At 39.7% G+C, this 24,768-nt stretch overlaps 1 protein-coding gene across 4 annotated transcripts in view; it reads left to right on the top strand.

The window, feature by feature from the left end:
• CATSPERB (cation channel sperm associated auxiliary subunit beta) overlaps positions 1 to 24,768 on the top strand; it is a 116,972-nt gene that overhangs the window by 63,669 nt on the left and 28,535 nt on the right. For all 4 annotated transcript variants that reach the window (XR_004385141.1, XM_032878646.1, XM_032878647.1 and 1 more), the window contains one exon: positions 13,650 to 13,840. Coding sequence is in view for 3 of the 4 variants with exons in the window: in XM_032878646.1 (XP_032734537.1) it covers positions 13,650 to 13,840 (191 nt within the window). In the remaining variant the exon portion in view is untranslated. The remainder of the gene's footprint in view (positions 1 to 13,649; positions 13,841 to 24,768) is intronic.

Raw genomic sequence — 24,768 nt, 5'->3', positions numbered from 1 at the left:
TTCTCACTTTTCGTATTTTCTCATAAAAGTGATAATTCTCTTCAGATTTCTTTGAGTTAGCAAACACAAGTGCTAACACAGGTCTTTGGTCGAAGTGAAATGGCGTAAGGTGAACTTTTGAGATGTGAGGAACCTGTATTTGAAAATTGGAATAGTACATTCTGTGATCAGACTCAGGAATTTGGTTCTATTGTGCATAAACTAGGGAATGAGCATCTCCAAGGCAGGAAAGGGGAGGGAAGAGCCAGGATCAGAGAACTGGAAGGAAGGCAGACTTCAACTGGGCAGGTCAAGGATGGGGAAACCAAAATCCCAAAGTCAGCAATAGGCCAAGGCAGATTCTAGGTAGTCAGAGAGTGGAGCAGGGGGAGCCCTTCATTCATTTCTTCCACAAATAGTTGCCTAAAACTTACTACACTCAAGGGGCTCGCAGTGTCCCGAGAGAGCCATGAAGAGGGCATTCGAACCCATGCACACCTTGAACTTAGGTGATGACAGTTGACAGCAGAGGGGCATGGCGCATCTAGAGAGTATTTTCCTGGGGGTTGAGCCCTTGTTTGGAGGATGTTGGAAAGTTGCTCAGAGCCAGCGCTGCTTAGGGTGGGATTGGAAGAATGAGGATGAAGGGGGAGGTGGAGGGAAGGTTCCAGACAGAGAGAACAGTATGTGGAAGGCCCCCAGGCAAAGGAAGCATGATGGGTGTTTGAGAAACTGAAGGAAAACCAGAGTGACTTCAGTGTCATGAAAAAAGGAGAGAAGTTATTGAAGACCGTGGAGCCAGGTCAGGGAGGGCCTTCTGTGTCCCAGCCAGGGCGGGGAGCAGGAGTTGGATGTCATTCCAAGCAAGGGGGAAGCACCCGAGGCTTCTAATTAAGTGAATAACTGGACAGATAGATGTGAAATTTGCTCCCTGAACAAGCTGGAAAGACCACCTTGAATTTTCCTCCTCCTGTCCTTCCGACTCCTCGGTGGACTTAACCTCTGGATAAAGTATCAGGTAAATCCCACAGCTTTTCCCTTCGATGGCATATGAACATTTCCTTGGATTAGAAAGTCTAAGTCAGTCTAATAATCACATGGCTCTCTTCTTGTCCAGTGTTTCAAAAGAGGTCAAATTCTTACCCAATTTAAATGTGTTCCCCAGCCCGTATTTGGGCCTGACCCAGACTGGGGCGCCTGGGGCAGAGTTGTATTGCTCAGGCTTCCTATTTTCCAGCTTCTATATTCTTCCCTTTTGGTTTCTAACCCTTCCAGAGTTTGGGGGAGAGAAGGCAGGTGAAGTAAAGTGGGCAGAGACCCCCGGAGTCCTTTGGAAGTGGCAAGTGTCCCCTTGGTGACAGCTGCCCCTGTCACCCCAAGACAGGGTCCCTTTACCCTTTGGGCAGTTCTCCAGGGAACCTTTCCTTTTCTTTCCTGTTTCTCCCCCGCCCCCCGTGACGCCAGTCCCTCTGGAGATCAGCGTCATCTCGAATTTTCTGTGAACATTGAGACATTTTTTCTTCTTTAGGGCTTTAACATGTCCTTACGCATCAGAACGCACTGTTGGGTTCTGTAGATGTGTTATTCTCCTGCGACTCACCTTTTCTGTACAGCGACAATGTTTTCCAAATCACTTGGTGCTGACGCGTGTGCCAATCACTCACACGAACACACCACACTGTCTTTAGCAACTCTCCTGTGTTTCCTTGTAATCGTGTTAAACTTTTGCTTTTCATGTTGAAGTGTTCAGTCTGTCTAGAGCGTATGTGTGTCTTGTGGAGTGAGAACTGATTTCTGTCTTTCTTTTTTTTACGTAAATAACCAACTGTCCTTACAAGTCTCTCCCTTCCCCCTTGATGTGCCCTCCCTGCCCCCCTGCATCCATCTCTCAGGGTTGCATGTGTGCATGGGTCTGTTTCTCCTCTCTTCTGTTTTGTTGGCATATCAGTCTTCCCTTTGTCACACTGACTAACCCTCTGTGAGCAGCACCCCCTCCCTTGGCCTTTGTCCTTGCATCTAAACGTTATTCAGCTTGTTGGGTTCCATTAAGGAGGAAAAAAAAAAACCCACAAAACACACTAATCTGTTAATAGAAATGACCTCTTGTAGCCAAATTCTGCCTGATATCTGCAGTTCAATCTTGGGTGGAAATTTCTGGCTATTCTCCTGAAAGTGGGGTAGTTCTACTTTGTTCTTTCAGAATTTTAGGCTCAAAACCGCCTCCTGAACCTCTGTTAACAGGCAGAGAGTTACTATTTTTTCCTTCTATCGTCTTAACGTGTCTTTGCCTGTACCCCATGGATGAGTGTCTTTGCTTCCCGTTACCCAGTAGCTTAAAGCTTTTCCTACTTAGGGAAAAGGCCAGGGAGGGAAGCAGGCAGGAAACCAGGATGTAAGAGCCAGCAGCCCCCGCAGGGACCCCTCCCAGCACGGATCACCACTTTTGAGATCTGTGTGCAAAAATGGTTAATGTTCAGCCTCCCAGGGCTTAAAGTTTTGCTTCCTATGAAAGAAGGTTCAGGAAAGTGGGTGGTGCTTCATGCCTGTTTTCTCCCATCCTCCAGGCTGCCTGGACCTCTGGTCTATTGGCTCTGCTTTGGTCTTTCCATAAGCCTCCAGGGAAGCCCATGGAAAGAACTTGTGAGTGTAGACTCCCTTTCGAAAGGTGCTCCAACTTTTCCAAACTCACACACCAACATACCCTTAGACTTCACTTTTTTTTTTTTTTTTTACAGTTTTAGCCATTTCTTGTTTGTGTGAGGGCCAGCACTGTGTTTCTCCCTCCCAAGCTCCTCCACACGGTTCCTGTGTTAACTCCCCTTGGAATGGCTCATTCCCTGGGATCTCCTGTGAGTCGGTTATCTTCGTTGCTGACGCTAGTTCCCGGATGGGCTTACAGAAAGCGCTAACTTTCTGCTTTATCTGCTTTATTTTGGTTCTTTTTCTTGTTGGCTTCACCTTTCTGCCTCCGAAGTCTGGTAACTGATTTCTCTATGGCAACCATAAATTGTTCGAATCTGCTAACTTTCTTTAATTATTGCAGCACTTGTTTTCTGTGTTATTTTGGATTTTCTGAGTAGTGGTACTTGTTTTTCTAAGACAATCACTGTATCACTTGTAAATAGTTTGTTTTGCTTCTTAACATTTCTTAGCATGGTATACCTTTTCCCTATTACAGTATCTAGGGTCTTGTTATCCAGAAGGGGACACAGTGGGTGACTTTGTCCATTGGGGCTGCTGTCACAGAAGGCCACAGGTGGAGTGGCTTACAAACAATAGAAGTGTATGTCTTCTGGTTCTGGAGACCATGTCCACACTCAGGGGCCAGCAGGGTCAGATTCTGGTGAAGACCTCTTCTGGGTTGTTCCGGGTTGCAGACAGCTGACTTCTTACTGTGTCCTCACATGGTAGAGGGTTCTGGGTCTCTCTGGAGGCTCTTTGGTGAAGGGCACTAATCCCATTTGTGAGGGCTCCACCCTCATGACCAAAGTCACCTCCCAAAGGCCCCCCTTCCTAATACCATCTCTTTGGGCATCAAGTTTTTGACATATGAATAGGGAGAGGACAGGCACTAAGGTTCAGACTATAGCAGCAGGCTTTTTTGTTGTTCCTGATTTTTTTTTTTTTTTTTTGAGAGAGAGAGAGAGAATAAGTAGGGAGAAGAGCAGAGGGAGAGGGAGAAGCAGACTCCCCACTGAGCTGGGAGCCCGATGTGGGGCTCCATCCCAGGACACTGGGATCATGACCTGAGCCAAAAGCAGATGTTTAACCACTGAGCCACTCAGGTGCCCCTGTTGTTCCTGAGTTTTAAAAGAATATTTAAAGCGTTTCACCATTATGTATTATGCCTTTCATCTTTTTTCCTTTACCCCTTTTGCTTATAGAAAAAAAATATTTTTTTCAGTTTAAGAGGTGTTTTATTTTTGGTGTTAAATGGTTCTGCATCTACTGGGCTTATATATAGATATTTCTTCCCCTTTAACCCTTAATTTAATGATGTGAATTATAATATGGATTTTACACATCTGATTCCAAGATTTACTAGCCTGGATGTCTTGGAATACACCTATATTAGTCACTGTGTATTATCTATGTTCATACATTTTTGGATTCAGTTTGCTAATATTTAGGATTTTTGCATCTGTGTTCACGAGCGATTTTTGTCTGTAGTTTCTTTCTCATATGATTTCTCATATAAAAAATCTCACTTGATTTTTTAATATAAGATCATACCAGGGTCGTAAATAAATTTTTCAATTTTATTTTCTGGAACACTTTGTTTAAGATCAGAATTTCCTGTTTCTCAAAAGTGTGATTTTTTTTTTTAATTGGTTGAAATTTTCTTCATGGTGGAAGACTAGGCTATTATGCTCAATTTTTGTAAATATTCCACATGGTGTTTATGGAGACTATAGTCTGTTGTTCAGTGCAATGTAAGTATTCGTCAGATTAATTTTGCTAATTGTAATGTTCCAATTTTCTGATGCCTTACTGATTATTTTTTCTGCTCAATCTATTAATTATTGAGAGAGTTGTGTTAGAATTTCTGTATGTGTTAATAGATTTATCAATGTCTTTCTGTGGCTTTATAAATTTTTACTTATATGTTTTGAGGCTGTTGTTAGATACGTCTAAGTTTAGAATTTTGGGGGGTGGGGGTGCCTGGGAGGCTGACTGGGTTAAGTGACTACCTTCAGCTCAGGCCATGATCCTGGAGTTCCAGGATCAAGTCCCATATCCAGGGAGGCTGCTTCTCCCTCTGACTTTCCCCAACTCATGCTCTCTCAATTCTCTCAAATAAATAAATAAATTTCTTTAAAAAAAAATTAGGGGGGAGGGGCAGAAGAAAAAGGAGAGAGAGAATCTTAAGCAGGTTCCACGCTCAGCTCGCGGAGCTGGACCTGAGGCTTGATCTCACGACCTTGAGATCACAACCTGAGCTGAAATCAACAAGAGTCAGACACTTAAACAGCTGAGCAACCCAGGAGCCCCATAAGTTTAGAATTTTTAAGTCTTCCTGATGAGTTGAACATTTTGTTCATATCTGGTGACTATTTTCATCTCTATAATGATTTGTACTTATTTGTTTGTTTTTTTTATCTGACTTATGTATTTCCTTCAAAGTCAAAGAAAAACCAGACAGGACATCTAAAGCCAGAGCTTTTGGTACTCCATTAGGCGTTCCTGTAAGGATAACCATTCATTCAGTAATCTTCTCAGGTCATGCTGTTGTCAGTCACTTTGGAAAAGGGATTTTCACAAGGTTTGGGAGACTGTTGAAGAGAAAGATTGTTCTGGAAACTGGGGCATTCTTAGTTGGGCAAAAAGAGGGCTTGATGAAGTTAGAATTGGTGACTTTGGACACAGAGGCGCTGATCTGGGGGCTGCTGAGCCATGAGTCATAATAGAAAAGGTTGAAGGAAAAGGAGACAGAGGGTTATCAAGAGGCGAATTCAGTCATTTCCCAGTTTTACTTAGGACATGTGTAGTGGCAACTGCAATTGGCAGTTATCCTGAATGCCTGTAGCATAGACTGACCATATCTATCTTCATGACTTTGGTCTGCCATTAGCCAGATAGGCAGTGATGACTGGGCATTTTGCACAGGGACTGAAGACCCATGTTGCTATAGAGGTAATGAACGGAAAGCAACTGACTCATTCTTTTTAAAAATATATACACAGAGAAATATAAACAGTAAGTATATGGAGAAGGGGTATTATTAGAGCAACTGCATATAAATACTGAAGAGTTAAATAGGTAGCACTTAAGAGTAAGATTCAGAAGAACATTTACTTGTTTGTTTTTTTTTAATAACGCTTTTACATTGGGGCACCTGGGTGGCTCACTTGTTTGAGCATCTGACTCTTGATTTTGGTTCAGGTCATGATCTCAGGGTTGAGATTGAACCCTGAGTTGGGCTCTGCCCTCATTGGGGAGTCTGCTTGAGTTTCTCCCTCTCCCTCAGCCCCTGCCCCCTGCAGGCACTCTCTCTTTCCCTCTTTAAAATAAAAATTTGAAAAAATAGGGTGTCTGGGCGACTCAGTTGGTTAAGTGACTGCCTTTGGCTCAGGTCATGATCCCAGAGTCCTGGGATCGAGCCCCCCATCAAGCTCCCAGCTCAGTGGGGAGTCTGCTTCTCCTTCTGACCTTCCCCCTCTCGTGCTCTCTCTCTCTCAGATAAATAAATAACTAAAATATTTTAAAGAAAAATTTAAAAAATAATGCTTTTATTTTGTATTCAGTGCTTCCATTGTAGTAAAATATACGCAACATAAAATTTACTATTTTAGCCATTTTTAAGTGTATAGATCTGTAGCATTAAGCATATTCACATTATTGTGCAACCATAGTGATGATCCATCTCCAGAACTTTTTCATCTTCCAGACAGGAGCACAGTAACCATTAAACAAGAACTCCCCATATTCCAGACCTCACAGTGCCTGGAAACCACCATTCTACTTTCTGTTTCTATGAATTTGACTAGACTAGAGACCTCATATAAATGGAATCATATAGTATCTGTTCTTTTGTGGCTGGCTTATTAGCATAATGTCCTCAAGTTTCATTCATGATCTGTTCCTTGTCGTACCTTGTGAGGATTTCTTTCCTTTTTAAGGCTGAATCATATTCTATTCTTTGCCATATATACACACATCCATAAAGAAAAATGTACCCCATTTTACTGATCTATTCAACTATCAATGGACACTTGGGTTACTTCCATCTTTTGGCTTTTGTGAATAACACTGTTACAAACAGGGATGTACAAATATCTCTTTGAGACCTTGCCTTCAGTTCTGTAATGTATATACCCAGAATTGGAATTGCTGGATCAGATGATAATTTAATGCTTAATATATTTTTTTAAGATTTTGTTTATTTGACAGAGGGGGAGACAGCGAGAAAGGGAACACAGGCAGTGGGAGTGGGAGAGGGAAAAGCAGACTCCCCATTGAACAGGGAGCGCGACATGGGGCTCAATCCCAGGACCCTGGGATCATGACCTGAGCTGAAGGCAGTTGCTTAATGATTGAGCCACCCAGACACCCCTAGTGTTTAATATTTTGAGGAAACTTCATACCATTTTCCACAGTAGCTGTACCATTTTACATTCCAAATAACAAGGCACAAGCATTCCCGTTTCTCCACATCCTGGCCAACACTTGTTACTTTCTGTTTAATTTTTTTTGATAATAGCCATCCTGATGGATGTGAGGTGGTACTTCATTACAGTTTTGATTTCCATTTCCCTAATTACTAGTGATAGGGGGCATCTTTTCATCTGCTTAGTGACCATTTCTATATCTTCACAGAGGAATATCTATCCAAGTCCTTTGCCCATTTTTTGATTGGATTGTTTGTTTTGTTGTTGTTGTTGTTGAATAACAGTGGGTTTTTAGGGCTTTTTTTTTTTTTTTGCAGGGGTCTACAATTTGTATAATCGTATGAGCCTTCTTACAAGCTATACTTGTCTGTATATGATTTCTTTTCTTTTTCTTTTTACCTCACCTATGTATCTCTCATGAAAGCCATATATGGATTTTATAATTTTTTAGCCAGTCTAACAATCTTTGTCTTTTAATTGGAGAGTTTAGTCTAATTATGCTTATTATTTTTTACTAATATATTTGAATTCATTTCTGCCATCTTCTCTTCTGCTTTGTATTTGTCCTACTTTTTCATGTTTCTTTTTTGCTCTCTCTTCTTGCTTGCCTTATTTTTTTTTATTTTTAATTCCAGTACAGTTAACATGCAGTGTTGTATTAGTTTCAGGTGTACAATAGAGTGACTCAACAATTCCATACGTTACTCACTGTTTCTCATGATAAGTGCCCTTCCTAATCCCCACCACTTACTTCACTCTTGCCCCCACCCACCTCCCCTCTGGTAACCACCAGTTTGTTCTCTGTAGTTAACAGTCTTGTTTGCCATATTTTGAGATTCTTTTTCTCTCTCATTCCACTTTTTTTTTTCTTTTACTAGGTTGAGACTTTTGTATTCTGGTTGGATTTTTATGTTTTGTTTTTGTTTTGAGAATTTTTTTCATGTTATACAAGATTTTTACATGTGTGTTAAGTTAAAGTCTAGAATTAATTGATTTAAAAAAAGATTTATTTACTTATTTTAGAGAGAAGAGAGCACGTGGGGAGGGGAGGGAGAGAGGGAGATATAGAATCTCAAGTAAACTCCCTGCTGATCATGGAGCATGACATGGGGCTTGACCTCATGACCTTGAGATCATGACCCAAATTGAAATCAAGAGTCAGAAAAGCTTAACCAACTGAGCCACCAGGTGCCCCTAAAATTAATTGATATTTTTGTCCCTGCATATATAACCCCAAACCCTAGATGTCTGATCTGTCTCCACTCTTTATATTTTCTTAGGATGAGTCTCATTCTGATCCCTTTGCCCCTCAAATCTTAGAAGACATGTCAGCTTATAAAGTGGTCCCATTGAAGGTCCTCTTGGCTTATCATGGGGAGAAGCACTTTCTTCTTCTCCATGTAGAATGGCATGGAGATGAGAGGTAGAAGGCACAGCCTGCCAGCACCACTACACCATTATTACTGCTTTCTTTAAACTCTTTATCTTAGCTAGCTTTTTTTTTTTAACAATACCACTGTAGTTGTGTTGTGGATTCATTTAGATCATTTAAAAGGCATTTTCAGTGGTCTAGGATACATTTTGATGATCTAGTCTAAGGTGTTGATAGTAGAAATGGAGAGGAATTGAGGGATTTGAGAGATACTTGGGAGGTAGACTAACAGGACAGAAAAATTGCCATTACTTTGTTTCATTGCCTGGATCTTGACCTAAAAAAACCATTGATGCTTGTCTTCTGCTTGCTGTATCCAGCCGCAGGTTGTCCTATCACAGTGATGGAATCTGGGGTTCTCACACTGTGCTTAAGGAGACAAGTACCTGAGGTAGACAGGCTATGGGTAAGGGATCAGGCAGTGTGGCAAATGGTAGACTTGGAATTCAAAAGAGAGTTTGAGGAATAAAACTCAGGAACTAAGGTTAGATGCTGGAAAAGAAGGGATTCATAGCATTAGCAAGGAATCCAGATCATGGGGTCAAAAGCCTTATATAATCTCAACAACAGTACCACTTACAATGAGATATTGAATCAAACTGATTCAATACTGATACTGAATCAAACTCCTTCCCATAGTAGAAATTGGCTAAATACCCACCCAGGTTAAAAAAAAAAAAAGTATCTGCTTGGTAACTGGAGAATTACAGTCGCTTCATAAGTGATCAAGTATTAAGAAGGAACTTACTTCATTTTATAACAAAGTCAGCAAACTCTTAAAAGTGATAACAATGTCACTATTTGTACTAAATTGCTTAAAAGGAAAGCATCAACATTTACACATTTTTAGTGAGGCTATTTAATAATTCAGTTAATATGTACCAAGTGCCTAGTATGTGTCGAGTCTTATGCTGGCACTGGGAAGATTGCAATAATTAAAATAGACAAGGTCCTTGCTCAAATGGAGAAGACATTCTAATGACCAGGGGCAGATGACAAATAGGTAACAAAAAACAAAATATTTTTAGATCTCATACATGCTAAGAAGAAAGTAAATGTGGTGACCAAAGGGATTGAGAAGGATCAGCAAAGAGCTGAGAACAGAGAGCAAAGAACTAAGGGAAAAGCTTTCCAGGTGAAAGGAATTGCAAGTGTAAATGCATAGAGCAAGAAAAAATCCATTGTGTTTAATAAACAGGATGGTGCATAGTGAGATGGGGTGGTGGAAAGGCCACCGACGGTAGGCCACTGGGTGGGAAGGGGGCGGGGCGCAGGATGGCATCAGTCTTCGAATGGGAGCTTAGCACGTGTAGGTAGTTAAGTTTGATGGTAGTTGTCTATCTGTCCTTTTGCAATATTTTCCCCAGATATTCCTCTCTGCCTCAAGAACTCACTGACTCCTCTAATTTTAAGCCTATCCTTCCAAGTCCCCTTCCCTCCTCCTTTAAAATTGGATTTCTTACCTCTCCTGGAATGGTAGAGTGCAATTACCAAATACTCGAATACAAGAGACTCCAATAGCGAAGCGGGGAGACAGCTTCAGTAGTTAAGGTAGCTACCTGGCCATTGGTCATTGACTTCAGAGGCAAAGAGGTTAAGGTGTGTGTGTGTGTGTGTGTGTGTGTGTGTGTGTGTGTGTGTGTGTTTAGTACACTTTACTCTTTGGAGAAGTTTTAGGTCCAGAGCAAAACTGAGCAGAAAGTACAGTTCTCATAGACTCACCCTCCACACCCACACAGCCCCCTTTGCCACTATCAGTGCCCTGCATTATGGTGGTACACTTGTTACTATCCATGAAACTACACTGACATACCATTGTCTGAATGAATACAATTATTTATCTATTCACTTACTGAAGGACAGCTTAGTTGCTTCCAAGTTTTTGGCAATTATGAATAAAGGCTCTTATAAACATCCTTCTTTAGATTTTTTTAAAGATTATTTATTTATTTATTTGACAGAGAGATCACAAGGAGGAAGAGAGGCAGGCAGAGGGGGAAGCAGACTCCCTGCTGAGCAGAGAGCCCAATGTGGGGCTTGATCCCAGGACCCTGAGATCACGACCTGAGCCTAAGGCAGAGGCTTAACCCACTGAGCCACACGGGTGCCCCCTTCTTTAGATTTTTGTGTGAGCTTGTTTTCAACTCATTTGGATCAATACCAAGAAATGTGATTGCTGGGTCCCAGAACATTTTTAGCTTTATAAGAAACTGCCGAACTATCTTGCAAAGTGGCTGTACTGTTTGGCATTCCCACCGGCAATGAATGAGCGTTCCTGTTGCTCCACATCCTTGCATACATTTGATGTTATCAGCATTTTGTATTTTTGCCGTTCTATATTTATTTACTTTTTTACATTTTAAGTAGGATCCACACCTAACGTGGGGCTGGAAGTCACAACCCTGTGATTAAGAGTCAGTGCTCTACTGACTGAGCCAGTTAGGTGCCCCAAGTTTTGCTATTCTGTGGGTGTGTAGTGGCATCTTGTGATTGTTTTAATTTGCATTTCCTGATGACCTATGACACAGAGCATCTTTTCATGTGCTTTTCATCTGCCATCTCCATACCATCTGAAGTGTCTGTTCAGATCTTTTGCCAGTTTTTAATTGGGTTGTTTGTTTTCTTACTACTGAGTTTTAAGAGTGTTTTGTATTGTAAGGGATCAGAATATGCCATCCCAAAATATTCCAGCTTGGCCTACAGATTATTTTCAGCTGAAGGCAGTTGAAAAGAAGCAGACACAAGGGAAAAAAGCCTCTGACTTGAAACCGAAGTAACACCTTCATAAAACACGTGTAAGGACCCTGTGATTCGCAGGGATGGGATTTCTAGATATCACACAACTGATAAATGACAGAGCTGTTACTTTTCCTCTGGTCTTCTAACTAAGAACATAGATATTTATCATTTGCCCGAATTCTCATCTGAGAAAAAACTTGAAGGAAAAACAACAGTGAAGCAATTAAGCATGTGCGCACGCGAGCACGTGCGCGCGCACACACACACACACACACACACACACACATTCTCTCAAATAAACGAATGAATGAATGAATGAATGAATGAATAAATAAATTCTTTTTTTAAAAAAAGAAAGAAAGAAAAAGAGGCATGTTTGGGTGGCTCAGTCAATTAAATGTCCCAGGACTCTTGGTTTCAGCTCAGGTCACAATCTCAGGGTCCTAAGATGGAGCCACGCCTCTAGTTCTGCCCTCATTGGGAGTCTGCTTGAGATTCTCTCCCACCCTTTCTCTCTGCTCCTCCCCCTGTTCATGCTCAAGCTCTCTCTTTCTCTCTCTAAAGTAAACAAATCTTTTAAAAAAATAGAAAGAAAGAAAGAAAGAAAGAAAGAAAGAAAGAAAGAAAGAAAGAAAGAAAAATAAGAGAAAGAAAAAAGTCTCTGCCCTCCCAAGAAAGGCAAGATGATCCCTAATCTCCAGAGAGTATCAGTTCACAAACCCGAGCAGCATCTACATAACAAATCTTATTAAGCAAGACTTCTCTTTCATTAGTTTCCTTGTACATTAACTTCTCTACAGTCTGGCACTTTAAACCTCTTTTCCTTTGTCTTGTCACTTCTCTACAAACTTACTGTTCTTTGTTAAAAATGCTTTGTAAACCCCAGGTTCTAACCATCCCCTTGAGTTCCTCCTCACTGACATTTCTCTCCTGTGGAAAGATGACACACAGGTTAATAAACTCTATTTGTTTTCCTCTTGTAATCTGTCTCTTGTCAGTTTAATTTTCAGGGCCCCAGGTGCAGAATCTAGGGAAGTAGAGGGGAAAAAAAGGCTTTTTTTCCTGCTTTACAGGTTATTTTGGGTAACAGTCCTTTATCAAATGTGTTTTTTGCAAATATCCATGCCCCCATGCCCCAATATGTGGTTTGTCTTCTAATTTTATTGGAAGTGTTTTTCACAGAGCAGAAGTTTTTAACTTCAATAAGGTATGGCTTATCAAGTTTTTTCTTTCATGGATCATGCCTTCTGTGTCATATCTAAAAAGTCATCCACATGACCAAGGTCATGTAGGTTTTCTCCTATGTTAATCTTATATGAGCTTTATAGTTTTGCATTTTATATTTAAGTCTATGATCCACTTTGAGCTAATTTTTGTGAAGGGTGTAAGCTCTGTGTCTATTTATTACTCTTTTTTTACATTTTAAAAAAATGGATTTTTCTCCTTATACTTACTCACTGTACAAATTTTTTAGAAGTCAGATAAACATGGGTGTACCTGGGTGGCTCAGTGGGTTAAGCAACTGACTCTTGATTTGGCTCAGGTCATGATCTCAGGGTCCTGGGATCCATGCCCATGCTGGGCACCATACTCAGCACAGAGTCTGTTTGTCCTTTGCCCTTTGCCTGCTGCTCTGCCTATCTGTTCTCTCTGTCAAATAAATAAATAAATAAATAAATAACCTTTTTAAAATAAAGGTAAACATGAGGATAAACATTAAGAAGTGACAACTGGTAACATTTGATAAATTACCAATTAATCTCTTAAATATGCATTTTTTATTTTCTAATTAATATTTTTCACCTTGCTTCTTTCATTTAGACATTATAACATGACTGCTTTACTTATATAATTAAAAACACTTTCTAAATGCAATTTTAATAGTTGCATTTGTTCTAAGTGGATCATGTATTATCATTTACTTAATTTTCCTATCATTGTTGTTTCTTATTTCTAATTTTTATCATAATTCCTTGGTGAACATCTCTGTGTGGAAAGCTTTTTTTTTCTACACTTTAAGTTATTGTCTTAAGCAGTAGACTTATGGATTCAGAGGGGGAAAAAATATAATGCTAGAGCTCTTAATGCATGCAGTCAATTTGCTTTCTGGGAAGCTTGTATCAGTTTATAGTCCATTAGTGGTGGATGAGTGCCTATCTCCACTCAATCCTTGCTGCTCCTGAACCCTGTCATTTAAAAATATCTGCTAATTTGATGGGTGAGAAACTGTATCCAGTTGCTATAGCTGGCTACTGAGGTTGAACAAATGTTAACCAAGTATTCATTTGTTAGCTGTTTGTAGTGTATTTATAAATCATGTGTTCACAAACTTGTTCATTTGAACCACTGTTTTATCCAGATGGCTTGATGTTTGCTGGTTTGGTTTTTAGGAAAACTGGAACAGCTTACATAAGAAAGATATTACATCATAACACTTCTGAAGGATTTTTGTCCTCTGTTATTGCGGAAGTGATAGACCCTTTTGGAATAGAAGAAGTGAAAGAAAGCACTTGTTTGTCTAGTTCCCTTACCATTAGTCGAGTTGGAATTGTCTCCTATAAACTTACTCTTCAATCACAAAGTAAGTGTAATAATGTAGTACATCTTTGATGGCTAGAATGAAGAATTATCTTTTGGGAAGATTGTTCATGCTCATTTATAGATGAACAGTAGATTTCAAAATTTAGTCCATTTTGCAAGCTACTGAAATCTACATACACTTGGGTCCCTGGAGGAATGTTTAATTCTAATATAATAAAACCTAGCTAAAACTTCATTAATATTTCATATATAGTAGTGCCTTTCATTTATTTTTATAATGTTATTTTGTCTTAAACAGTATTCAAGAGAAGCAAAAGAAAATAGGAAGTCCAAAAAAAAAAAAAAGAAAGAAAGAAAGAAAGAAAGAAAGAAAAAGATATTAGAAGTCCATGTAGATTTTGCCCTACATATTAAAATAATTATGTAGGATATTTCTATTTAAAGGATTATATACAATAGATATAAATCCAAAGTTAGTACCATTTATTGTAAGGATTTGGCTTTTATTGTGAGTAAATGGGAAGCCATTGGAAGCATTCAAGCAGAAAGTAACATGATTGGACTTTGGTTTTAACAAGATCACTTTGGTTCCTGTATTGAGAATGGGCTGGGCAGGTGATAGAAGTCAAGAAGAAAAGCAGAGAAATCAGTTTTGTGATTGCAGTAATCAGGTAAGAGATTATATTAAATTTAAGATACCTGTCATTCATCCAAGTGGAGAAATGAGGTTCATATTTAGGAAGACAAACCTGGAGTTCAGGGAAGGTATCTGGACTGGAGAGAGAAATTTGAGCAGTCAGTATATGTATGATAGTTGATGCTATGAAACCAGATGACACCACCTGGAAATATGGAGTATAAATATGGAGTATAAATATGGAAAGGAAAAGCTCTGAGTTGCAATCCTTGGCATTGCAACAATTAATGGTTAGGAAGATGGTTGAAGAGTCAGGACAGGAGAGTGGGTGGTCTGTTCAGAGAAGAATTAAGAGAAAGTGTGAAGAAGATCTTTCAAAAAGGAGGGAACCAGTAGGTCAGGTCAGATGAAGAAGGAAACCAGCCAGCAGATCTGTGGGTCATTGGTAACCTTGACAGAAGCTTTTGTTGGGTGGAACACTGTAGACAAAAAGTGTGATTGGATTAGTTTCTAAACAGTAGGAACTGAATTCCTCTAAACAGAGAGGAATTGAAGACAGTGAATGAAAGCAACTATCTTGACTGTTGGTTTGTATAAAGTGGAAGAGATTATGGGATGACTGAATGGCTCCGTTGGTTAAGCATCCAACTCTTGGTTTCTACCCAGGTCATGAACTCAGGGTCCTGGGACAGAGCCCCATTACCCACCTCCATACTTAGCAGGGAGTCTTCTTGGGATTCTCTCTCTTCCTCCCACTCCGTCTCTCCCCTCAATATTTCTCCCTCTCTCTCTTTGTCTCTTTCTCCAGTAAATAAAAAAATAATAATAATAAAGTGGGAGAGGAGGGGAGGAGCAAGATGGCAGAGGAGTAGGAGACCTAAATTTTGTTTGGTCCCAGGAATTCAGCTAGATAGTTATCAAACCATTCTGAACACCTACCAACTCAATTGGAGAACAAAGAAAAGAATAGCAGCTATTCTATGAACAGAAAAGCAACAACTTTCTGGAAGGTAGGAATGTGGAGAAGTGAATCTGAGGGGATATATAGGAAGATGGACCACAGAGGCAGGGATCCTCTGTCAGCCGGCTCCTGGCAAGTGAGAGAGGAGCAGAGCACAAAATCAGAACTTCAAGAAGTCTGCTCCACTGAGGGACATCGTTCCAGTGACTAAGCAGGGCAGGTGGACCCCTTGTTGGGACAGTGTGATCTCGGGACTCTTGGGGTCATAGACCACGGGTGCCTGAGTGTGGCAGAGCTCCCAGGTATCAGAGCAGGGAAGCCAGCTGTAGAGACAGAGCTGAGGAGGGGGCTCTCAGCTCAGGGTTGTCATAAACCAGGATCTGCAGCACAGTCAGGCCATTACTCTTCAATCAGGGACCCCACAAATGGCAGATCTGGAGAGATCCCCCCTCCTTCTTCCCCCAGGAGGAGCAGTGCAGGAATCTGCTGGGTTTGGAGACTCCAAATGGGGCCACACGCCAGAGGTAGAAATGCTTGTCATGGGCTGGGTGAGCACAGAGTGCAGCCAGAGACCAGAGAGACAGGAGTGATTGACTACTTTTCTCTGAGGGCGCACTGAGGAGTGGGGCCCAAGCTCGTGGCTCCTATAGGGCTGGAGATTGGGAGGTCACCATTTTCATTCTTGTCCTCCAGAGCTATATGGAAAGCATTCAGGGAACAAAAGCTACTGAGAGCAAATCTAACCAGATTGCTTAGCCTGGTCCCCTGGCAAGGGTGGTTCAATTCCACCTCAGGCAAAGACATTTGAGAATCACTGCAGCGGGCCCATCCCCCAGAAGATCAGCAAGAACATCCAACCAACACCAAGTTTTCCGATCAATGAGAACTACAAAACTTCAGAGCTAGGGGAATAGAGAACATAGAATTCATGGCCTTTTCCCCATGATTCTTTAATCTTTCAGAGCTAATTTTTTTTTAAATTTTCTTTATTTTTTCTTTTTCTCTCTTTTTTTTTGAATTTTTCTTCTTTCTTTTTTCAACCAACATCTTATAAATTTGTCTTTTAAAGTCTTTTTAAATTTTCGCTTTTGCCATCATCTTCTATCCCTTCATTGCATTTAACCTTATTTGTGTGTGTGTGTGTGTGTATACACATATGCATATATATATACAATTATATAAATATATACATATATGTTTTTCTTTCTTTAAAATTTTGGGATACAATTTCTTCTAACACCAAAATACACCCAAAATCTAGGGTGTGGCTCTGTTCTATTCACCAGCCTGATCATATTCTTCTTTTCCTTCTTTCTTTCCTTTTTTTCCTCTCTCTTTTCCCCCCAATTTCAGATCTCTTCTGATTTGTTTAGTGTATATTTTTCTGGTATCATTGTTACCCTTTTAGCATTTTGTTCTCCCATTCATTTATTTGTCTCTGGACAAAATGACAAAATGGAAGAACTCACCTCAAAAACAAACAAACAAACAAACAAACAAAGAAGAGGCAGTACTGACTGCCAGGGACCTAATCAATACAGACATTAGTAAGATGTCAGAACTAGAGTTCAGAATGACAGTTATAAAGTTACTAGCTGGGTTTGAAAAAAGCATAGAAGATGCTAGAGAATCCCTTTCTGGAGAAATAAAAGAACTAAAATCTAACCAAGTTGAAATCAAAAGGGCTATTAATGGGGTGCAATAAAAAAATGGAGGCTCTAACTGCTAGGATAAATGAGGCAGAAGAGAGAATCAGTAATAAAGAAGATCAGATGATGGAGAATAAAGAGTCTGAGAAAAAGAGAGATAAGCAACTACTGGATATTTGGGGAGAATTCAAGAGATAAGTGATATCATAAGATGAAACAATATTAGAATAATTGGGATCCCAGAAGAAGAAGAGAGTGGCAGAAGGTATACTGGAGCAAATTATAGCTAAGAACTTCCCTAATTTGGAGAGGGAATCAGGCATCAAAATCCAGGAATCCTCAAAATCAATAACAATAGGTCAACACCCCATCATCTAATAGTAAAACTTACAAGTCTCAGAGACAAAGAGAAAATCCCAAAAGCAGCTCAGGACAAGAGGTCTGTAACCTACAAAGGTAGAAATATTAGACTGGCAACAGACTTATCCACAGAGACCTGGCAGGCCAGAAGGGACTGGCCTTATGTATTCAGAACACTAAATGAGAAAAATATGCAGCCAAGAATATTATATCCAGCTAGGCTGTAACTGAAAATAGGTGGAAAAATAAAAAGCTCCCAGGGCAAACAAAAACTAAAATAATTTGCAAAGACCAAACCAGCTCTACAGGAAATACTGAAACGGGTCCTCTAAGCAAAGAGAGAGCCTAAAAGTAAGAGATGAGAAAGGAGCAGAGACAATATACAATAAGTCACCTTACAGGCAATACAATGGCACTAAATTCATATCTTTCAATAGTTACCCTGAGGGTAAATGGGCTAAATGCCCCAATCAAAAGACACAGGGTGCCAGAATGGATAAAAAAACAAGACCCATCAATATGCTGTCTACAGGAGACTCATTTTAGACCCAAAGACACCAACAGATTCAAAGTGAAGGGCTGGAAAACCACTTATGCTAATGGCCATCAAAAGAAAGCTGGGGTGGCAATCCTTATATCACTCAAATTAGATTTTAAACCAAAGACTATAATAAGAGATGAGGAAGGACATTTTATTATACTTAAAGGATGTATCCAACAGGAAGATCTAACAATTTTAAATATATATTCCCGGGAGACGAGATGGCAGGGAAGTAGGAGGAGGCGCCTTTTCAACCTGTACCCTAAAGTGAGCTGATTACCTACCAAAGAATTCTGATCACCCATGAAATCAGTCTGAGACCAGAATTATACACGTCTGGATCTCTACAGGGGCAGAAGACGCCAGTGGGCAGCTAGGGTAACTGAGACAGAAGATAGAATTAGTGATCTGGAGGACAAACAAATAGAGAGAAAGGATCAGGAGGAAGCCTGGAACAAACAGCTTAGAAGCCACGAAAACAGAATCAGGGAAATAAATGATGCCATGAAACATTCCAACATCAGAATTATTGGAATCCCTGAAGGGGACGAGAAAGAAAGAAGTCTAGAAGACATAGTGGAACAAGTTCTTCATGGAAATTTTCCCAATCTCGCAAATGGAACCAGCGTTCATGTACTAGAGGCTCAACAGTCTCCACCCAAGATTATGGATTCCAGAAAAACATCAAGGCACCTGATAGTCAAATTGAGGATTCATAATTGTAGATATAATCTCTTGAAAGCCGCTAGGACAAAGAGGCTCTTTACTTACAGAGGAAAGCCCATCAGAATAACGTCAGACCTGTCCAGAGAGACCTGGCAAGCCAGAAAGGGCTGGCAAGATATATTCAGGGCACTAAATGAGAAGAACATGCAGCCAAGAATACTTTATCCAGCAAGACTGACATTCAAAATGGATGGAGAGATAAAGAGTTTCCAAGACCGGCAAGGCTTAAAAGATTATGCAACCACCAAGCCGACACTGCAGGAAATAATAAGGGGGGGTACTATAAAAGAGGAAAAATCTTAATAATAGCATTGAACAGAAATATAGAGACAATCTACAGGAAGAAAGACTTCAAAGGTAACACGATGTCAATAAAAATGTATCTATCAATAATCACTCTCAATGTGAATGGCCTAAAAGCGCCCATAAAACGACACAGGGTTGCAGATTGGATAAAACGACAGGACCCATCCATATGTTGTCTACAAGAGACCCATTTTGAACCTAAAGATACACCCAGACTGAAAGTGAAGGGATGGAGAAGCATCTTTCATACCAATGGGCCTCAAAAGAAGGCCGGGGTAGCGATTCTCATATCAGACAAATTAGATTTTAAACTAAAGACTGTAGTCAGAGATACAGAAGGACACTACATAATTCTTAAAGGGACTATCCACCAAGATGATCTAACAACTGTAAATATCTAAGCCCCCAATATGGGAGCAGCCAATTACATAAGAAAACTATTAATCAAGATAAAGAGTCATATTGATATGAATACATTAATAGTAGGAGATCTTAACACGCCTCTCTCAGAAATAGATCATCGAAGCAGGAAATCAATAAAGAAACAAGAGCATTGAATGACACATTGGACCAGATGGACCTCATAGATATATACAGAACATTCCACTCTAAAACAACAGAATACTCATTCTTCTCAAGTGCACATGGAACCTTCTCCAGAATAGACCATGTACTGGGTCACAAATCAGGACTCAACTGATACCAAAAGACTGAGATTATTCCATGCATATTCTCAGATCACAATGCTTTGAAACTGGAGCTCAATCACAAGGAAAAGTTCTGAAGGAACTCAAACACCTGGAAGCTAAAGGCCACCTTGCTTAAGAATGCTTGGATCAACCAGGAGATCAAAGAAGAACTGAAACAATTCATCGAAACCAATGAGAATGAAGACACTTCGGTCCAAAACCTATGAGATACAGGAAAAGTGGTCCTAAGGGGGAAATACATAGCCATCCAAGCTTCCCTCAAAATAATTGAAAAATCCAGAACACACCAGCTGTCTCTACACCTTAAAGAACTGGAGAATCAACAACAAATCAACTCCACACATAAGAAGGGAAATAATCAAGATTAGAGCTGAGATCAATGAGGTAGAAACCAGAGATACAGTAGAACGTATCAATGAAACTAGAAGCTGGTTTTTTGAAAGAATCAATAAGATTGATAAACCATTGGCCATGCTAATCCAAAAGAAAAGAGAGAAAGTCCAAATTCATAAAATTATGGATGAAAAGGGAGAGATCACAATGAACACCAAGGAAGTAGAAACAATCATCAGAAGTTATTATCAACAGTTGTATGCCAATAAGTTAAGCAACCTAGATGAAATGGATGCATTCCTGGAAAACTATAAACTCCCAAAATTGAACCAGGAAGAAATTGACAACATGAATAGACCGATATCTAGTGATGAGATTGAAGCAGTGATCAAAAACCTCCCAAAAAACAAGAGCCCAGGACCTGATGGATTCCCTGGGGAATTCTACCAAACTTTCAAAGAAGAAATAACACCTATTCTCCTGAAGCTGTTTCAAAATATTGAAGCAGAATGAAAACTTCCAGACTCTTTCTATGAAGCCAGCATTACCCTGATCCCCAAACCAGGCAAAGACCCTACCAGAAAGGAGTATTTCAGACCAATATCACTGATGAATATGGATGCTAAGATTCTAAACAAGATCCTAGCAAACAGGATCCAACAGCACATTAAAAAGATTATCCACCATGACCAGGTGGGAGTCATCCCTGGGCTACAAGGATGGTTCCACATTCGCAAATCAATCAGTGTGATAGAACAAATCAATAAGAGAAGAGAGAAGAACCACATGGTCCTCTCAATTGATGCAGAAAAAGCATTGGACAAAATCCAGCATCCATTCCTGATTAAAATGCTTCAAAGTATAGGGATAGAGGGAACATTCCTGAACTTCATAAAATCTATGAAAGACCCACAGCAAATATCATCCTCAGTGGGAAAAAGCTTGCAGCCTTCCTGTTGAGATCAGGAATACGACAAGGATGCCCACTCTCACCACTCTTGTTCAACATAGTATTAGAAGTCCTAGCAACAGCAATCAGACAACAAAGAGAAATAAAAGGTATCCAAATTGGCAATGAAGAAGTCAAACTCTCTCTCTTCGCAGATGACATGATTCTTTATATGGAAAACCCAAAAGACTCCACCCCCAAACTACTAGAACTCATACAGCAATTCAGTAACGTGGCAGGATACAAAGTCAATGTACAGAAATCAGTGGCTTTCTTATACCCTAACAATGAAAATACAGAAAGGGAAATTAGAGAATCAATTCCATTTACTATAGCACCAAGAACCATAAGATACCTGGGAATAAACCTAACCAAAGAGGTAAAGGAACTGTACTCGAGGAAATACAGAACACTCATGAAAGAAATTGAGGAAGACACAAAAAGATGGAAGACCATTCCATGCTCTTGGATCAGAAGAATAAACACTGTTAAAATGTCTATACTGCCTAGAACAATCTATACTTTTAATGCCATTCCGATCAAAATTCCATCAGTATTTTTCAAAGAGCTGGAGCAAATAATCCTAAAATTTGTATGGAATCAGAAGAGACCCTGAATCACTAAGGAAATGTTGAAAAACAAAAATAAAACTGGGGGCATCACGTTACCTGATTTCAAGCCTTACTACAAAGCCGTGATCACCAAGGCAGCATGGTACTGGCATAAAAACAGACACATAGACCAGTGGAACAGAGTACAGAGTCCAGATATGGACCCTCAACTCTATGGTCAATTAATCTTCGACAAAACAGTAAAAAATATACAGTGGAAAAAAGACAGTCTCTTCAATAAATGGTGCTGGGAAAACTGCACAGCTATATGCAGAAGAATGAAACTCGACCATTCTCTTACACCATACACAAAAATAAACTCAAAATGGATAAAAGATCTCAACGTGAGACAGGAATCCATCAGAATCCTAGAGGAGAATATAGGCAGTAACCTCTTTGATATCAGCCACAGCAACTTCTTTCAAGACATGTCTCCAAAGGCAAAGGAAACAAAAGCGAAGATGAACTTTTGGGACTTCATCAAGATCAAAAGCTTCTGCACAGCAAAGGAAACAGTCAACAAAACAAAGAGGCAACCCACGGAATGGGAGAAGATATTTGCAAATGACAGTAGAGACAAAAGGTTGACTCCTCAAACTCAACACACACAAAATAGACAATCATATAAAAAAATGGGCAGAAGATATGAACAGACACTTCTCCAATGAAGACATACAAATGGCTCTCAGACACATGAAAAAATGTTCATCATCACAAGCCATCAGGGAGATTCAAATTAAAACCACATTGAGATACCACCTTACACCAGTTAAAATGGCCAAAATTAACAAGACAGGAAACATGTGTTGGAGAGGATGTGGAGAAAGGGGAACCCTCTTACACTGTTGGTGGGAATGCAAGTTGGTGCAGCCACTTTGGAGAACAGTGTGGAGATTCCTCAAGAAATTAAAAATAGAGATTCTCTATGACCCTGCCATTGCACTACTTGGTATTTACCCCAAAGATACAGATGTAGTGAAAAGAAGGGCCATCTGTACCCCAATGTTTATAGCAGCAATGGCCACGGTCGCCAAACTGTGGAAAGAACCAAGATGCCCTTCAATGGATGAATGGATAAGGAAGATGTGGTCCATATACACTATGGAGTATTATGCCTCCATCAGAAAGGATGAATACCCAACTTTTGTATCAACATGGACAGGACTGGAAGAGATTATGCTGAGTGAAATAAGTCAAGCAGAGAAAATCAATTATCATATGGTTTCACTTATTTGTGGAGCATAACAAATAACATGGAGGACATGGGGAGATGGAGAGGAGAAGGGAGTTGAGGGAAATTGGAAGGAGAGGTGAACTATGAGAGACTATGGACTCTGAAAAACAATCTGAGGGTTTTGAAGGGGCAGGGGGTGGGAGGTTGGGGGATTCAGGTGGTGGGTATTGGAGAGGGCATGGATTGCATGGAGCACTAGGTGTGGTGCAAAAATAATGAATACTGTTATGCTGAAAAAATTAAAAATTAAAATTATATATTTATATATATATATATATATATTTTTTTTTCCCCCCAACATGGGAGCAGCCAATTATATAAGCCAATTAATAATAAAGCCAAAGAAACACATCAACAACAATACAATAATATTAGGGGACTTGAACACCTTCTTCACTGAAAAGGACAGACATCTAAGCAAAAGATCAACAAGAAAATAAAGGCTTTAAATGACACAATGGACCAGATGGACTTCACAGATATATTCAGAACATTCCATCCCAAAGTAACAGAATACATATTCTCCTCTAGTGCACATGGAACATTCTCCAGAATAGATCACACCATGGGTCACAAATCAGGTCTCAACAGGTGCCAAAAGATTGGGATAATTCCCTGCATATTTTTGGACCACAATGCTTTGAAACTAGATCTCAACCACAAGAGGAAAGTTGGAAAGAATTCAAATACATGGAGGCTAAAGAGCATCTTACCAAAGAATGAATGGGTCAACCAAATTTAGAAGAATTTCTAAAAAGTCATGGAAACAAATGAAAATGAAAATATAACTGTTCAAAATCTTTGGTACATAGCAAAGGCTGTCCTAAGAAGAAAGTATATAGTGATACAAGCCTTCCTCAAGAAACAAGAAAGGTCTCAAATACACAACCTAACCCAATACCTAAAGCAGCTGGAGAAAGAACAGGCAAAGAAAGCCTAAACCAGCAGGAGAAGAGAAATACAAAGATCAGAGCAGAAATTGATGAAATAGAAACCAAAAGAACAGTAGAACAGATTAATGAAAGTAGGAGCTGGTCCTTTGAAAGAATTAATAAAATTGATAACCCCCTGGCCAGACTTATCAAAAAGAAAAGAGAAAGGACCCAAATTAATACAATTAGCAACTGAGCCACCCAGGTGCCCAGGACCCAAATTAATAAAATCATGGATGAAAGAGGCGAGATCACAACCAACAGCAAAGAAATACAATTATAAGCACATATTATGAGCAACTATATGTCAGCAAATTAGACAATCTGGAAGGAATGGATGCATTCCTAGAGAAATATGAACTACCAAAACTGAACCAGGAAGAAATACAAAACCTGAACAGACCCATAACCAGCAAGCAAATTGAAAGAGTAATAAAAAAAATCTCCCAACAAACAAGAGCCTGGGACCAGATGGCTTCCCAGGGGAATTCTACCAAACATTTAAAGAAGAATTAATTCCTATTCTCCTGAAACTGTTCCAAAAAATAGAAATGGAAGGAAAACTTCCAAACTCATTCTGTGAGGCCAGCATTACCTTGATCCCAAAACCAGACAAAGACCCCATCAAAAAGAATTACAAACCAGTATCCCTGATAAACATGGATGCAAAAATTCTCGCCAAAATACTAGTCAATAGGATCCAACAGTATAGTAAAAGGATTATTCAGCAAGACCAAGTAGGATTTATTCCTGGGCTGCAAGGTTGGTTCAACATCTGCAAATCAATCAATGTGATACAATACATTAAAAAAAATAACAAGAATCATATGATATTCTCAATAGATGCAGAAAAAGCATTTGACAAAGTACAGCATCCTTTTTTGATCAAAACTCTTCACATTCTAGGGATAAGAGGGTACATACCTCAATATCATCAAAGCCATCTATGAAAACCCCACAGTGAATATCATTCTTAATGGGGAAAAACTGAGAACTTTTCCCCTAAAGTCAGGAACATG

The sequence above is a fragment of the Lontra canadensis genome, unplaced genomic scaffold (assembly GCF_010015895.1).
Source record: "Lontra canadensis isolate GAN:19392208 unplaced genomic scaffold, GSC_riverotter_1.0 scaffold64, whole genome shotgun sequence".
Lineage (NCBI taxonomy): Eukaryota > Metazoa > Chordata > Mammalia > Carnivora > Mustelidae > Lontra > Lontra canadensis.
This window is presented reverse-complemented; position numbering and strand designations above follow the sequence as displayed.